A 16,770-nucleotide genomic window follows, 5' to 3' on the forward strand; every position below is an offset into this window, starting at 1 on the left:
AGGCTATTAAGATAAAATGTAAAATAAAGCCTGGAAAGATCTTTGCTACTTAACTAAAATCATCTGGTGTTTACAATACTTTCCAATGGGGGAAGGCTGTAGGGTTTCAGGCGTAAAGCAATGCAGAGACAATCGTAGGGCACCAGGTGGAGTAGCTGAAAACTTTGGGCTCTAGTTTCCTATACTCTAGTCCAGACAGGGAAAGGAGAGAAAGGCCATGTCCATGGAAACAAGTCCTCATGCCTGAAAGGATAATTTTATTTGAATCTACTTTCACTCAAAATTTTAAAAAATAAAGCAACATAAAATATGGGGAAAGGGAAGTTGGTCTTTGAGAATTTGCACGTTTTTACTGCTACAACAATCCTTCAAACCTGGAGCTACTCAAAGATGAATCATGAAAAATAAGAACAAAGACTTTATTTCAAACAGATTCAGTGGTATGTCTACTACAGCAAAGTCTGGTTGTAGCAAACAGTTTCCTTTCAAATCTGCACTGATGTATAAATTAGACATTATTTGGGAATGATTAATTTCTGGTAAAATGTAGATTCAATCCAACATGATGCTAATTTCTATATTTATTGTAGGCTCTATTTCAGTACTAGAGGTTAAATTTTCATCACCAAAAAATGAGAATAATCTTACAGCTACTACTAAGGTAATGAGCTGTGAAATTATTTTCCCACTACTGTTCTGAAAATATACCCCTAGATTGTTAAGAGAAATTCCAACTTCATTCAGATCTGTTATTTAATTCTTCAGTCATCATCTACTGTCGGCTTGATTGTCACTCCTCTTCTTATTTGACCCCAACCAATTAAACTGCAAAATGAAAATAAAAGAAATCATGAATTTTATATCAGCTTCATTATCATTAGCACATAATCACATGACACAACTAGTTTTACTTGCCTATCTGCTCAAATGGAATGTTTCCAAAACCTGCCCCTCCAGAAAGAAAGCTCACACTATCTTTATAGACCCAGAGATGGGCTCTGGCCAGAAGGACTGACAGGAAAAGCAAACAGAAAGTTGCTACTATAAACATGCTCAACTTTGCAAATACACCTGCCCCTTCAGAACCACTAATGAAGAACATTCCAGTCCGTCCACCCAAGGAACCACGCTGACATACAAACCACTTCAGTCTGATTTTTTTTAATTCTTTTTTCCTCTTTGAAAAAAAAAAATTTTTTTTTTAATCGTTTGCAGCACTTCAACAGGTCACAATGGCTTTATCAAGACTTTAGCTGGTAAAGGAAATTAAGAGATGACCTAGAGGAGTAGATAATCTATAAACAGATTACTCTCAATAGCAGAGGGATTTCTGCTCCACCTCTGTTTCAATGTCTGCTCTAGTCAATGGCCAGGACAGATTGCTACCTAAATTGTAGGTTCCAGAACAGAACTTACCTAAGCATGGGTTAAAAACAACAAATCTAAAGAATATAAGGATCATTCAGACGTTCTCATTTCTTTTAATAATTTTAACATACTTGCTTATTTTTAAGCAACATCTAAAATTTCATTTGGACAGAATCCTCTTATAATATTAGTAGACACACAAAAAGATCATTCCTTTAAAAATACACTGGGAAAAAAAAAGGAAAAAAAAAGATAAATAAATAAAATACACTGGAAATCAGTGTGTCTATAACAGCAAAGAGTATAATCACATGAGAGTCAAATCAAGCAGGCATAAATCATCACAAAGCAGGATGATTTACTAAAAGTTTAACTCTGTCTCAATTACAAAGTAATAATTCAGATCTTCTGAACAGTACATGATTAGATCATCCTGAGGCATTGTGCCAGGGAAGCCTTAATAAGGGAGGTAGATAAGAAGAAACAAAAGCAAACCAAAGGTGATTTAAGTAATTATGTGGACAATCAGGACACAAAACAGTCTAATGTAGAAGGTTTATATGATACTAAGCAGGAGGAATTTAAAATGCGTTCAAGTAGACTTCCAGGAAGGTCCTGAATCAGAAAGTAGTGGGAAGTTACTAGAAATTACTGAATACTGCATGAAAAAATGTTTTAGGAAGACTAATTTTGACTGAATGCTTAAATAACAGTAGAAGAGGCATATTAGCAATCTTTTGCACTAACTTTTAAGTGTGAAATGATGATGGTATGGGCTACAAAGAGGTCACACAGAATAGAAAGGAAAGGGTAGATTTAGTAACTAACCAGGAAAAGAGGAGAGAGAGGAGTCAACAATATGTGTCTGTCTCCAAGTTCTATCCACTCAAAGGGCCCTAAAGAAACAGCACCTTTGGAGAAGTGAGCACCCCTAGCACCCAAATCTTCATTTCTAACACCATTTCCCACTAAGAGGAATCAGGGCTCCCTGGAGAAACGGCCAATTCTAAACTGGAGCAGGAGAGAGACACAAGGTGACTTCAGAACAACCTGTGCCAGAAAGTAAGGAACTATTAAAAAACAAACCCAACAGAGACATACTGAAGCTTGCGCAGCTTTCAAATTGTCCATGGGGTTGTGATTTGCTTCAGAAAGCAAAGTAGAGGGTTTACCTTCTGGGAAGACAAAAGTCATTTTCTCTGAAAAGCTCTCTTATATAGTTGGCTTTTGCATCCTCCAGAAATAGGAGGGCAAGGATCGATGCCTCCTGAGTCTGGGTTTCAGTTGAAGTAGAGCGAATACAGTGGCTATTCCCCAAAAGTCCACAGTGGGGTGTAGTTATCTCCAGAATACATTACTGTTAATTTAGCATGGGTTTTGTGACAGTCATAGAGATGGATCCCTTAATAAAATAATAGGTTAAAAAAAATGGGGAAATATCAACAGGATATAGGAGCCAGTTTGTCTCCTGGACAAATTCTAGACATCAATATAAGTAAGGACAGTAATGAATCAGTAAGGGCCTGCTGAATAAAATAGGACTCCATGAATGCATATTATAACTAGGTAAGTAAATAATGGGGAAGAAAGAATGTCAAATGACAAATGATGAGTGGCAGAGTTAGAGTTTGGGGGGATGGGTAATCACCATTTTGTAATCACTATAATCAAGCTCAATTCAGACAAAAATCATCAGTGGATGCTAAGCTAAATCCCTCCCCCGGAGGGGAGGGGAGGGGAGGGTGTGATAAGGAACAGACTATTTACATAGGTTTTCCCCCCAAAGAATACTAATTCACAAGCGTAGAGTAACTATAGGGTGGAGAAACTGGCCAATGCCTTGCCTGTATGATCAAAATTAACCTCAACAAGGAGCAATCAGATATCATGTGTCTCTAGTTATGACTCCCCGAGGAGACATCACCACCTACCTGAAAATATTCTAACCAAGAATACATAACCTGAACCTAATCTTAGGAAACATCAAATAAACCCAAAAGGAGGAACAATCTAGAAAGTAACTCGCTTGTATTCTTCAAAATTGCCACTGACAAGTAAGACAAGGAAAGGCTGAGGAAATTCCAAATTAAGAGATCAAAGAGCCATGAACACTAAATGCAGTGCATGACCCTAGACAGGAAGGAGACAGAGGACATTATCAGAACAAGTGATAAAACTGACTGTAGACTTTAGTATTTTAACAATGTTAAGCGTCTTGAAAGTTAAAGTGAAGTCGCTCAGTTGTGTCCGACTCTTTGCAACCCCATGGACTGTAGCCTACCAAGCTCCTCTGTCCATGGGATTTTCCAGGCAATAGTACTGTAGTGGATTGTCGTTTCCTCCTCCAGAGGATCTTCCCGACCCAGGGATTGAACCTGGGTCTCCCGCACTGCAGGCAGACGCTTTACCGTCTAAGCCACCAGGGAAGTCCTTAAGCTTCTTGAAGTGGTTATATAAGATAATATTGTTTTTAAGAAATATACACCAAAGTATTAAGAGATAAAGAGGCAACCTATTTCTCAAAAAAAGGTTCAGAAAAGGGTATTAAACCTAAATTCATTGGTTTTTGCATAGGTTGTATCTATCACAAATCAGGCCTAGAAATACAGATTTCAAAATCATCCGAATAAGCAGTTGAGAATTAAAGCCATGGTACAATAACCGTTGCCTTCAAGGTAAAGTGTGTTTGTGAGTGTGTTAAGTAAACTGTGTTTTTTTATTAGACACTGACAAAGGCTAATAAACTTACCGCCAGTGTTTCTCAACTCTTCGGCTAAGTGCAATCTTTTCTCCTACTTCTGTGCACACAGGATTAGTCAAGACGATTTTACCCAAATCAGCCTTGACTGCACTAACTCTTCCTCCTGTCGACAGGGATCCTATATTCACCATAAGCACTTCATTCTTAGACAGCTTTTGTACCTAAGGAAATCAAGTGGTGAAAAATAAACCCCCAAATCAAGAAGATGCTTTCCAAATAACTGCTTATTTTTCTACCACCTTACCAACAAAAGACATCAGCTATTTTTCATCTCTGCCAACCTGATTTCAGTTAAGACTTTTAAGAAGAACATACAGATAACAGGAATTATGTCATTGTTATACAGGACATACTGTTTCCCGTTGTTTTACTTTAGACTGCCATATGCAAGTTCTTGGTTTTCGGGAAGTCAAATTTATTTACCTTCTCTCTTTTCTTAATCCTATCTTAACTAAAAAGTATGAACCTCAAAACTGGTCTTAACGTCACTGGCACTCCAAGTACTTACTTTCGCTGCTTTCTTGTCTCCTTCAGTGCGAACACCTAGAAGCCTTCTAAGCAGGAAATAGGAAATTTCCAATTCTGTGAAGATCTCAGGTAAAGCTCCAACCGCACCAAGTACTTGCCCCACCATTCTGTCAGCCCGGCACAAAGTGGGGTCAATTTTTGTTCCAACTCCTGATCCAAAATAAGATATATATGGTCCAACATTTTATTTCCTATAAAGCTGTTTACCCAAAAAACTTATTCAAACTAGTACAGCACATACCTACCTACACATTTTAATATACAACTTATATTTTCATACTAATTTATTGGCTACATAGGTGTGACAATAGTTATCTGAAGGAAGAGAATTGTAAACTCACAGGTTAGTTGGGTATTTGAGGACGAGTCTCTTGATTTAAATTGTAAGCAAAGGACAAACAGAGATAACAGCCTAAATAAAAAATGAATCTGAATATCCTTAATGAAGGCTGAAACAATACAAAATTCATGAGTAGTTTACAGGATGTTTACCCGCCATTTTTCCCCGAAAGAATGATCAAAAAGACAGCTTAAAGATTTTACGTGATTCCTGGGATTGATTTCAAAATATCTTAGCTGCATGTCTTTCATGGAGGAGAGAAGATATAAAGATGAGGCAAGAATGGTCAAGTATTGGGAATTCCCTGGCGGTTCAGTGGTTAGGAACTGGCACTCTCACTGCTGTAGACCTAGGTTCGATCCCTGGTTGGAGAACCAAGATCCTGCAAGCCATGTAGCACGTCCCCACTAAAAAACAACTGTAAAGTATTGATAATCTTTGAAGTTGCATGGTGGCTACATGACCACATGTTACACTATTCTCTGTACTTTTATGTTTGAAAAGTTCCATAAGTTAAATTTTAAAAGTCCCAAGAGTTTCCTTATTTACAAAACAAATAAAAAGGATAAAATTATACACAACAAACTCCTAATTACAAAACAGAAAAATGAATTAAATAGCCAAACATCAGAGAACAAAAAGACGAACTCCTTCACACCAAACATTTTCTTTAATCCAAAAGTTACTAACACCTCTGACGAATTCTCACTGTATCTTGCCTTTTTCTGGGTATCAGGTAATACGTTACTGTACGAGACCAGGAAACCCATATATTATTTCAGTAACAGCAAGATAATGGAAGTTATCATCTTTAATTCCCACCTCAGTGTTTAACTATGATCTACCATGATTTAATTGACATTTGTGGGTAACTCTCCATTTGAAAATCATACAAAAACAACAAAAAAACCACACTACCCCAAAACCATGTTTAAAAAAAACCTGCGGTTAGGTATTTTTAGATTTTAGGCCATAAAATTTACTTTGGTACTGCTAAAAAGGAGCTACTTTAAAAATTAAACCAAAATTCTTGCTTAAAAATAATTTTCACAAACATACGAAATCATCATATGACCTAAAATCAACAGCTTAACCACATATACATTCCCCTACCCTGCTCGATCATTAAACATCAAATGCCGATTCTTGTTGATGTTTGACAGAAAAGAGCAAAATTCTGTAAAGTAATTATCCTTCAAAAAGTAAAGAAATAAAGTGGCAAACAAAAAACCCCATAGGGATGAGAGGAAAAGCCTTACCAATAAGACCTCCTGGGGCAGCATACTGAAGATCATTATGCTCTGCGAAAAGCGATACAATTTTGGAAAAGATAGGTTTACACATGAGTTTTCCTTCACTGTCTTTGGAAACAATACCAGGTCTGACTTCTATCTCCTGGCCCACCTGTAAAAATATAAATTAATAATTAGAATTTGTGGGACAACACCATTTTCATTACATATGAAAAGTTCTAACAGGAAGACCACAAAACTGAAAAGTCATCCTTATTTCAAAGATCACTATTAAAAAAAAAAGATGTGGACGAGATCTTCAAATTCAGAACCATCCAAATGTTTTGAACAAACCTATCATATAGGCCTATCGCCAATTTAAATGTGCTTCATATTCATAGAAGCCTATGAAGTTTGAGGTCAAACACACTCAAAAGATATACTAGTAAACAAATAAATCTACATCAAGTACTAGACACCACGAAGAAAAAAATTATTTTTCAATTTGGAGTGTCTATACTATTCTCCTACTTAGGACAAGAGAAAAAATAAAGCAAAAACACAACAATCAAAATCCAGTTTACCTTTAATACTCCTTTTAGAATACTACCACCAGCTACACCCCCCTTAAGGTCATCAACTTCACAGCCAGGTTTGTTGACATCAAAGGATCTAATAACTAAAAGAAAACAAAACAAATTAAAGCCAATTCTATTCACTTTAACTTCAGAAAAATTTATTTTTTTGTAAGTTAACTTTTCTTAAATAGTAGACACATAAAATTTATACAAGGAGACTCTGTCACAAAGTCTAATATTATTGCAGCTAAGTATACTGCAATTTTAATTATGCTGGAAAAAGTAGAAATAACTTAAAAGTACATTGATAGGAGGTATATTATGGTACACCCATAGTATGGAGTATCATGCAGCTGTTAAAAAAAAGACTATTAGACGGGAGAATAGTTTGAGAGAGAATGGATACATGTGTATGTATGGCTGAGTCCCTCTGCTGTCCACCTGAAACTATTACAACATTGTTGATTAGCTATACCCCAATATAAAATTAAAAGTTGAAAAAAAAAAAAAGAATGTTAGAGTATATGTAATAATGTAGAAGGATAACCTTCATCTGTTGTTCAGAAAAAAAGAAAAGACTAGTTATGCATAGCATGATCCCACTTTCACATACAAAAACTGAAACAAGAAAAGCATTATGTTTATAAAGGTGCACAAACAGTACACACCAATTGTTAACTGTAACTTCAGGGCTAAGGGGTGAGGCAGGCATCGTGGACCTTTCTGGTCATATACTTTATATGACTTCTGCAACCAAGATTTAGTTTCAAAACTTCAAAACAACCCTAGGACTATGTGACCTGCACTTTAGTCCTGAGAGCAGGAACCATTAACAAGGGGTACTCATTACAATAATCCAAGAGAACCCTGCCCACAACACACAGAAAGGGCTGGGGGGCACCTAGTGAAGCTTCAGAGGGTTCAAATGTCTGCTGTGAAAAGGTTCCACCATCTGTGTAGAAACCACGAGTTTAAATTATCAAATTATACTAATATTGATACCACAAACTTAAAAAAATGAGAGAGATGAATATCTTCATTAATGGTACAATGAAATCATTTGTCTGGAAGTCCTAATATCCTGTTTCTAACTAAAACATAATTCCATAAGGCATACTTTATTGTTCCATCTTGATCATGTAACATAACATACACCAAGCACAAAAAGGCTAAAAGTTATGTCTGTATTCAGGACTCTCATCCAGTAATGCAATCTAACTCTGCTAATACAATCTCAGAATTAACTGACTTCAAAAAAAAGTTTTTTATGGAGACTGTAATTTATTATCACCTCTGCAGAAATCATTGGTGATTCCCTTAAAGAGGAATCAGCAATGTGGGAAAGTTCAAATAAAAATCCTATTACTTACCAATAAGTCTGGGTTCTGAAGTAAAGTCTCTTGGGGGTACTGGAATTTTCTTTACTATGTACTCACAGACAACTTCAATATTGTATTTTAGCTGAGCAGAAATTGGGATAATAGGAGCGCCTTCTGCTACTGTACCTATAAGACAAAATTTTCAAAAGATCAAAATTCTTCAGTTTTATAGAACTTGTTCTTTATATAAAATGATGCCTAAATAGGCATCATTTATTAAAATAGGCATCATTATTAAAATGATGTCTAAATATACCCACATATACCCACAGCAACAGGCAGAAAATGGTAATTCTTTTCAGAAAAGTGTCAGTATTCTATGTTTGTTTTTACTCCTGAAAATGAACACTATTGCATTCAAGGGGGAAACACTCAAATTTTACTAATAGATATTTAATATACCAAAATAATAAAACTGTTTAAAGGATTAAAATACTTAACACTCCTGGGAAAGACCATTTTACTAGTTGAAAGGTTTCTTTAGTTCAGTTCAGTTGCTCAGTCGTGTCCAACTCTTTGCGACCCCATGAACCGCAGCACACCAGGCCTCCCTGTCCATTATCAACTCCCAGAGTCCACTCAAACACATGTCCATTGAGTCGGTGATGCCATCCAACCATCTCATCCTGTTGTCCCCTTCTCCTCCTGCCCTCCGTCTTTCCCAGCATCAGGGTCTTTTCAAATGAGTCAGCTCTTTGCATCAGGTGGCCAAAGTACTGGAGCTTCAGCTTCAACATCAGTCCTTCCAATGAACACCCAGGACTGGTCTCCTTTAGGATAGACTGGTTGGACCTCCTTTCTAATAACATGCAACTGACCTCCCAATAAATGTCAAAACAAAATTACAGTCTCTTGCTAATCAAAGACTAAATGGCATACATAATATCTGCTCCTTATTAATTAAATGTCTAACAGGTTCATGAAAGAAATGTAGCCACAATGAGGCTTTGATCAAAATGAGACCTTTTTTGTTATGAGAAAACTGGACGCAGAAGAAGTCAACCTTTCTCACAAGAAAAACAAGGCTAAGAGAGAATCTAATGTCAACAATAAGATGTCTTCCCTGAAATGAAAAACACCATGCCATTGAAGGAAAGGAACACTAAAGATAAATCACTATCAGTTCCAATTCTAAAAGTAGCTACTCAGTAAGGATAGTGTAAGACTGAAGTTTTTTTATGGATTTTAAAAAATATTTTTTGCCCATGCCACAGAGCTTGTGAGATCTGTTTCCCAATTGAGGGATTGAATCAGTGCCCTCGGAGTGAAAGCAGAGTCCTAACCAGTGGACTGCCAGGGAATTCCCAAGACCAAAGTTTTGTTTTTTTTTTTTAAAGCTTTTGTTTATTTTACCATCACTGAGGAAGATTTTTATTAGGTATTATGGCTTCTTACCTTGAACAAATGCAAGGATCTGTTCATACTGTTCTTTAGCCTGGCTTTCTTTTACCAAATCAATTTTATTTTGTAGAATCAAAATATGCTTCAGTTTCATGATTTCTATAGCAGCCAAGTGTTCAGATGTCTGAGGCTGAGGACAAGACTCATTACCAGCTAGATGATAAAGAATAAAAAAGATGCATAAGAATTAGCTAGAACTATCTATCAGAATAGGAAAATCCATAAGAGGCAGATTAGTAGTTGCCAGGGAGTGGAGGAAAGGGGGATTAGAGTGACTTCTTAATGGGCACAGGGTTTCCTTCTAGGGAGACAAAAATGTTCTGGAACTCAATAGCACTGATTCTTATAAAACACTGTAAATGTACTTCATATCACCAAATTGTATACTTTAAATAGCTATACTGCTAACTTTTATGCTATGTGTATTATACTATTAAAAAAAAAAAACAAAACACCTAGCTGACATCTAAAAAATGAAATGCTTGAATGCCCTAACCCTATTCAAAGCAGAAGTCCTGGATTGTTGCCAAGCATTCAACTTTTGCCCCTGCTCCACCCCTTGTGCCTGCATTCACTGGAGTCTCCTGATTATCAGATTCTCTTTCCTGGTCTTAAGCCAGTAACCTAAGAATCCACAAGTTTGGCATTTCAGGGTCTGCCCTTGGCTTTTGCTCAAGCATAAGGTATAGCCCCCTGGCTGTATCCAGTTTTAGAGATGCTCTGACCTGGACAAGCTCTTGAGAGACGGGGAGTAATTTAGGGAAGACACTTAACACAGTCCATGAATTTCAACTACTATCAGAGGCTACTCCCTAACAAATAGAGGAAAGAACACTAAAAATAACCATTGGTGTTATCAAGAAGTAGGTATGTTTTGCTGGATACTCCAACGACCATCCTCCCTAAGTTGTGATGTTTAGGTGTCTTATACTCTATCCACTCAGCCTACTTTAAAAAATTATATCCCATAGCAACAAAATAAGCTCACATAAGGTGGCACAACCCCAGACTTGAAAATCGCAGTTCATCTACTAGACTTCAGCACTTATTATAAATGAAATTTGGATCTAATAAAACCATTATATACCAATGTTGTAGTAAACAGTTCAAAGATGCTCACACAAAAAAATTTAAAACTAAAATAATAAATCATTTCATGGACCCAGACTTTTGATAGCTGGAAGACAAGGATGTCATACTGGTTGACATGTTAGTTCTCATTCCTGTCACCTTTAGATACTGGATGTAGTCCTTAAAGGCCTTAGTTTTCCTTTAAGTATTCCATCTTGGATTTGCTCCACAGTGATTTGTTGGAACCAATTCTGATGTATTTACCTATCAACAGAAGAGCGGCATCCATCACTGCGGCACCGTTCAGCATAGTAGCCATCAGAATATCATGGCCAGGACAGTCAACAAAGGAAACATGCCTAACAAAGTAAAAAATAACCATCAATCCTAAGATCAATCAATACATCAACATTTGAGTTAGATTCCCTAAAATTAAACCCCTTGAAGTATAGAATGTCAATACTGCATAAAAATATGCAAATAATTATTTCTGTAAAGTCAAGCAGTTTCAGGACTTGGTGTTTCTAGACTTTAGAAATAAGATCACCTACTGGCTCAATTATACTTCAGAAAGAAACAAGAATTTCACTGAAACAGATCAGATTTGTAATTAACAGATCTATGGTTACCAACAGTGGGGTTGGGGGAAGAAGGAATCAGATGAAAGCAGTCACAAACTTTTTTAAGATAAAGAAGTACCAGGGGCATAACATACAATACAATAAATATAGTTACCACCACTATATGTCATACATGAAAGTTGTTAACAATAAATCCTGAGTCTTCATCACAAGGAAAGATATTTTTTTCTATTTAAGTTTATATCTATATGAGATGATGGATGGTCACTAAACTTACTGTGAAAATCATTTCAAAATGTATGTCAAATTATTATGCTGTATACCTTAAAGCTTATTACAGTGCTGTATGCTGATTATATCTCAATAAAACTGGAGGGAAAAATATAAAATATGAAAGAACAAAAATTACCTATTGGCTAAGAGTAAAATCACTGCAGATCATTACAAAGCAAATGAAATTAGTTATGTATAGAAATAACTGAAGAAACACAAACTCCCAAATCCAATCAAAGAAAATATGGTATAAAGTAAATACCTGGGAATGTCATTGATTTGAAAGCTAAAACTGTTAACAGAATGGGTAGTGCTATCTGAAAAAATTTGCCAAAAACTTCTCCAGCATCTTGAAAAGCTGGAAATGCCAATCAGAAGTAGAGATGGCAGCACTATCTTAACAAAACTATGCTACTCATTCGGAACCATTATTTTTAATAGCTGTATACTCACACTCATAATCTAAAATAGGGGCACCAAACTGCCCCATTGTCATAACCACTCATGCACATCACGACTGCTTTCCTAACACAAGAGCAGAAATAAGTAATTCAAAAGAGAATCTGTGACCTGCAAAGCTGAAAATACTTATTATTGGGCCCTCTCCAGGACAAGTTTGCTGATAAGGGCCACAAGTAGGGTGAGGCAAGTGAGGCACTAAACACGCATGCAAAATTTAAGGGTATACCCAAAAAGCCAGTAATCAAAACAAAGAATATTTAAGTACTTAAAAAAAAAAATTTATACAAGAAAATCCAAGATGAATAAAATACGAAAAACTTACTGAAAACAGGATCAGCAACGATGTCATGCCAAAAGCAAAACAAACAAAAAATCCAGTGATAATGAAAAGAAAAAAACAGTAATTTGAGCCTCTCTTTATTTTACTTTAGGAATTCCCTAAATTCCTAAATTCCAGTGGTTAGGACTCCAAGCTTTCACTGCAGGGGGCCCAGGCTCGATCCCGGATCACAAGGCATATGGCACGCCCCCCAAAATTTTTAATTTAAAAGTAAATAAATAACACTGTTTACTTTGATTGTTGTTGTTTATTTGCTAACTCATGTTCCCTCTTGTGACATCATGGACCATAGCCCGATAGGCTGCTCTGTTCATGGAATTTCCCAAGCAAGATTACTGGACAGGGTTGCCATTTTCTTCTCCAAGATTCTTCCCACCCAGGGACAGAACCTGCATCTCCTGCATTGCAAGTGGATTCTTTACTGCTGAGCAACCTGGGAAGCCCTTATCTTCATCTTGATTACCAGGCCTGATTTTTTTCTTAAAGCATTCTCCCTCGCCTCAAACTCTGAGTTTCATTCACCTCTTCCTAGTCCCAGCTCTGCCTCGATCTACAACTTCCTTGTGGACATCCCCAATCACCATAAACATCACCAGGTGGATATCAGTATCCTCTGATAAAGAATATATAATCATATTCAGAAAATAAATGGGTTACAAGTCCTTGTATTTAAGAGAGGGGATTAAGAATGGCTTTGTTCCTTTATCTAAGACACAAAACCAACACTGTTTAAGAGAAATTTAGGAAACCTGGCAAAAAGAATCCCTTAAATCCAATGAGCTGTGTTTCTGTCTCATTTTGCTTATGTGATACTTTTCCTTTGGAGCACTTACACATATGTGTCTTAAGGTAGTTTTAAATACTTGACTTTTCAAATTACTGTCATTATGGACCAGAAAAACAAAATAATGGAAAAATAAAGCCATTCAACAATTAGGTTCATTGTTTAACATCTCAATTAAGTATCTCAAAAAGTACAAACCACACAACAACAAAATATGAAATGTTAAGTCAAAAAAGGTCACCTGACTAATTTGAAGTTCCCTTTGGTCCCTGGAATGTCTGTAGGAAACTCATCAGGTGTGCTACTTCCACAGGATCTATAACATTCTGGCCGAGGACAACTTGGGTCATCAAGTTTATAAATCTAAAAGTTTCAACGAGACAAGACTTGGATTTGTTATCTGCACACTCAACAATTAAAGTTGAGTTTTTCATTTCACTGTACACAGCTCACCTTAGCATTAGCATAGCCAAGTTTGATTGTAATATTTCTTTCCAGTTCATTTTTGAAACGGACAGTGTGGACTCCAGAAATAGCTTTTACAACTGTAGATTTCCCATGAGCTACGTGACCAATTGTACCTACAAAGTACAAAAAAATTAATTCAAGTGCATTCAGTTACACCACATATTTTTTCAATTTTAGAGTAGAAAACCCAAAGCCATAACTCACTGTCAATATCACTGTAAAACCAAGAGTGACTGATTTTTCCTCCTACATATCCCTGATTACAAAAACTCATGATGATACAGGACTGAAGAGAACTTTCCATGTGACAACCTTGTTTTAAACCATACTGAGCATAATAAAAGCTATCTATCTTTAATCACAGAAAACAGTGCCTTCATTTAAAATAAACACTTGTAAAAAAATGCATGAAACTTTGTATATCAAGGAACTTTTCAGCATTTTCAGAGCGAAGTAAGTATGAAGAGCCCTGACACACAAAAAAGGAATCCATGGAAACACGAAAAAAACTCAGGTATGATTATAGTAATGCTATTAAGGCTAGTACATATCTTACAACTTTTTTAAGAATCTCAAGGTAGAGCCTTACTTTTAAGGAGGTTTTACTGTTTTTGTACAGACTCTCAAATACCCCAAATTTACACTCAGTCAACATAACTTCTCCTCCAAAGTTCCAGGTGCCAATTAAGGGGGAAAAAAAAACCACCCTAATTATAGCTTATGCACATATCAAACAAACTTTCACAAACTCTGCTCTTGCAACATCCTTGTGTGGCAAGTACAATCACATTTCCCCTCTTCTTTACTAGATGACTACATATCACCTTATGCTATTAAAAGTTTTCTTTAAGTCTCTACCTTTTCTTCTCACCTAGTCTATAAGCTAGACATAGGCAACAGGGGCCTCCCACCAAAAATCTAGCAGATGCATTGCTCCCGAGAGCTCAACGTCTATTTCTCGAATATCTGCATCTTCATGTAATTCAGGTACTTACACAAAGGCAAAGATTAAAATTATTTGCTGGAAATCAATCAAATCTCCAAGTTATTCTTATCTCACCTATATTAATTGTGGCTTGTCTGCTGATAACTTCATGTGAAAGTGGCGTCAACTTGGAAACATCCTGCAATCAAACATTTCTATGTTAAATCACTGTACATAAGATGAATCAGAATTTTGACTTTACATTGTTACCTACAGCTCGCTACCATTTGAATAGCCCTCTTCTACTTTTAAAGCGCTTTTCCTGTACAATCTTGCATTCTGGAAAGCACTAAAAGTCCTTCATCCTTACACACTGATTATGGGAGATGTAGAGGCTTTGGGTCCCCCAACCTTGAGAGCATTAGCACTAAGGAATGTGTAGATACTCCTTTCTCAAAACTTCCAAAATGAAGAGCCTTAATGACACTTAACACTAAGTTTCTAGCCAAATCATTCGGGAGGTTCGGGGCCCCACGACCGCACAGCCCCATGCCCAGCTCCCTGACTGACAGAAGCGCGTGGGGCAGCGCGAGCGCGGCTTTGGGCGCCGGGCAGGTCTCCCTCCTAACTCATGCTCCTGACCGCCCGGCACCGCCTCGTTTCACAGCCTTGCGGGAGGCCCGGTCATCCCCACTCCTGAGCGCATAGCGCATACTTCCAGAGCCATGCCTTACCAAAGTGGCGAGATCTTGCCGAGAAAGGTGCGGCTGCCCTAAAGTCACACCAGCCTCGCCCCCCGCCATCTTGCCCGGAGAGGAAGGAAGTCGGCCGCGTCCCTGCCTGACCGCGCGCAGGACCCCTAGTGCAGGGCGGAGCAGCGGTGACGGGAGGGCTGGCTAGGGCCCAGGCCTGGGAGAGGAGGATGGCCGCAGCAGCGGAAGCCTCACTGTTTGGACTTGTCTCTTAATTAATTTGTATAGTGCCTGCCGGCAGGCTGACTGAAAAACACAAGGCCAAGTTTCGGGATCTACTCGCGGCAGATCTGTTGGATATTTGTGCAGGCAACGGTGCGGGCAGCCCCAATAAAGGCCCCTAACGAGGCGGGCGATGCCACCGAGGCGCGCGCTGACTAGGGTGAACTCACTTCCGGTTCCCTTAGGGATGGCCGAAAGTTTCCCGGAACCTGGGATTCTTATCTGGGGTGTGAGGATAGACTGTTGGAGTGTCCTTCTTTACCGATTTCCATAATTTAATAAGACGAGATCAGCCCCGGGTCCGTCTCGCCTGTGACGGAGTTCTTGGCCGCGAGGTGGCCGCGTACCGAGCTGGCGGGCGGTGAGGAGGGCGCCCTCAAGCGGATGTTTTGCGACCCAGAAATGGCAAAAGCAAAGTCTCTAACTTGTTCTCAGCGAGAGGTTTCTAGAGCCTGGGAGGTGGTCCATGGTGTTGGACTCCATGCTAATGGAGTTAGCACAGGATAGAAGCTAGGTGTCGTGAGAGCGCCCAAAGGTGTTTTGGTTTTTTAGTCGATCCGAATCTCTATTTTCTTTACTCTTTCTCCTTTCTAAATATTCATTGTTCTTTTCCTGCAGCTAATGAAAACTGAAGGTTTTCAAATGTCATTTTGCGAATACAGACCGTATTCAGCGGAAATTTGGAATCGATTTTTTTTTAATCCCAAGAACATAACAGTCTGTACACACATATTTTTTGGAAACCTTAAATATAAGAAAATATAATTAAAAGTCACTCTAAAATCAAAAGTAAAATTATTCTTTGGGGATTTGTTTAAAAAAAAAAACAGTGAAAAGCAAAGTGTAGTGAATGTACTAAAAGCTACTTAAAATCTCTTAATGTACTTGAAATTTTTTCTGTTAAAAGCTATTGCTTTTTTGTGTGACTTCCTGATTTTCAGTAAAATGTGCATATAATAACAATAAACTATTCTGTGTGAAAAAAAAGATCTGAGAAAGCCCATTTTTTCACTGGACCTATTACCAATAAATCGGTATTTTAAAATTTAAAGATTTTTGAGACTTTCTTAACCCCTTTTTCAATAAGGTTCATTTCTGTTTAAGCATTTCTACACTTTGTAAATTTTCTATCATGTACAGGTCTTCATTTCTAGCCAGAAAAATAGTGTAAGGAGAAATGAGTATGTATTTAGGTTATCTGTGGTCATTGACTATGTAAGCAAGATTACAATGAATATATGTGTTCTATCAGAGAAAGACAAATACCTCATGATACCACTTATATATGGAATCTAAAATAAGACT

At 37.4% G+C, this 16,770-nt stretch overlaps 1 protein-coding gene across 1 annotated transcript; it reads right to left on the reverse strand.

Moving 5' to 3' along the window:
* Positions 1-237: 237 nt before the first annotated feature.
* On the reverse strand, positions 238-15,356 carry EIF2S3 (eukaryotic translation initiation factor 2 subunit gamma). The gene is made up of 12 exons (XM_019955988.2): positions 15,226-15,356; positions 14,627-14,690; positions 13,552-13,679; positions 13,340-13,461; positions 10,923-11,017; positions 9,582-9,740; positions 8,178-8,312; positions 6,814-6,908; positions 6,257-6,401; positions 4,638-4,807; positions 4,118-4,290; positions 238-825 (listed from the first exon to the last, which is right to left on the reverse strand). The coding sequence occupies exons 1-12, from the start codon at positions 15,292-15,294 to the stop codon at positions 762-764; spliced, it is 1,419 nt and encodes a 472-aa protein (XP_019811547.2). The 5' UTR covers positions 15,295-15,356; the 3' UTR covers positions 238-761.
* Positions 15,357-16,770: the final 1,414 nt, after the last annotated feature.

The sequence above is a fragment of the Bos indicus genome, chromosome X, assembly GCF_029378745.1.
Source record: "Bos indicus isolate NIAB-ARS_2022 breed Sahiwal x Tharparkar chromosome X, NIAB-ARS_B.indTharparkar_mat_pri_1.0, whole genome shotgun sequence".
NCBI lineage: Eukaryota > Metazoa > Chordata > Mammalia > Artiodactyla > Bovidae > Bos > Bos indicus.

Bases quoted from the DNA above. Each gene is read 5' to 3' on its own strand.
- EIF2S3 (XM_019955988.2), bottom strand. From the start codon at position 15,294: ATGGCGGGGGGCGAGGCTGGTGTGACTTTAGGGCAGCCGCACCTTTCT. The intron at 8,313-9,581 runs GTAAGAAGCCAT...TTTGTCTTATAG, and splicing joins GATCCTTGCATTTGTTCAAG to GTACAGTAGCAGAAGGCGCT. The intron at 4,808-6,256 runs GTAAGGCTTTTC...ATTTTGGATCAG, and splicing joins TGCCCCAGGAGGTCTTATTG to GAGTTGGAACAAAAATTGAC.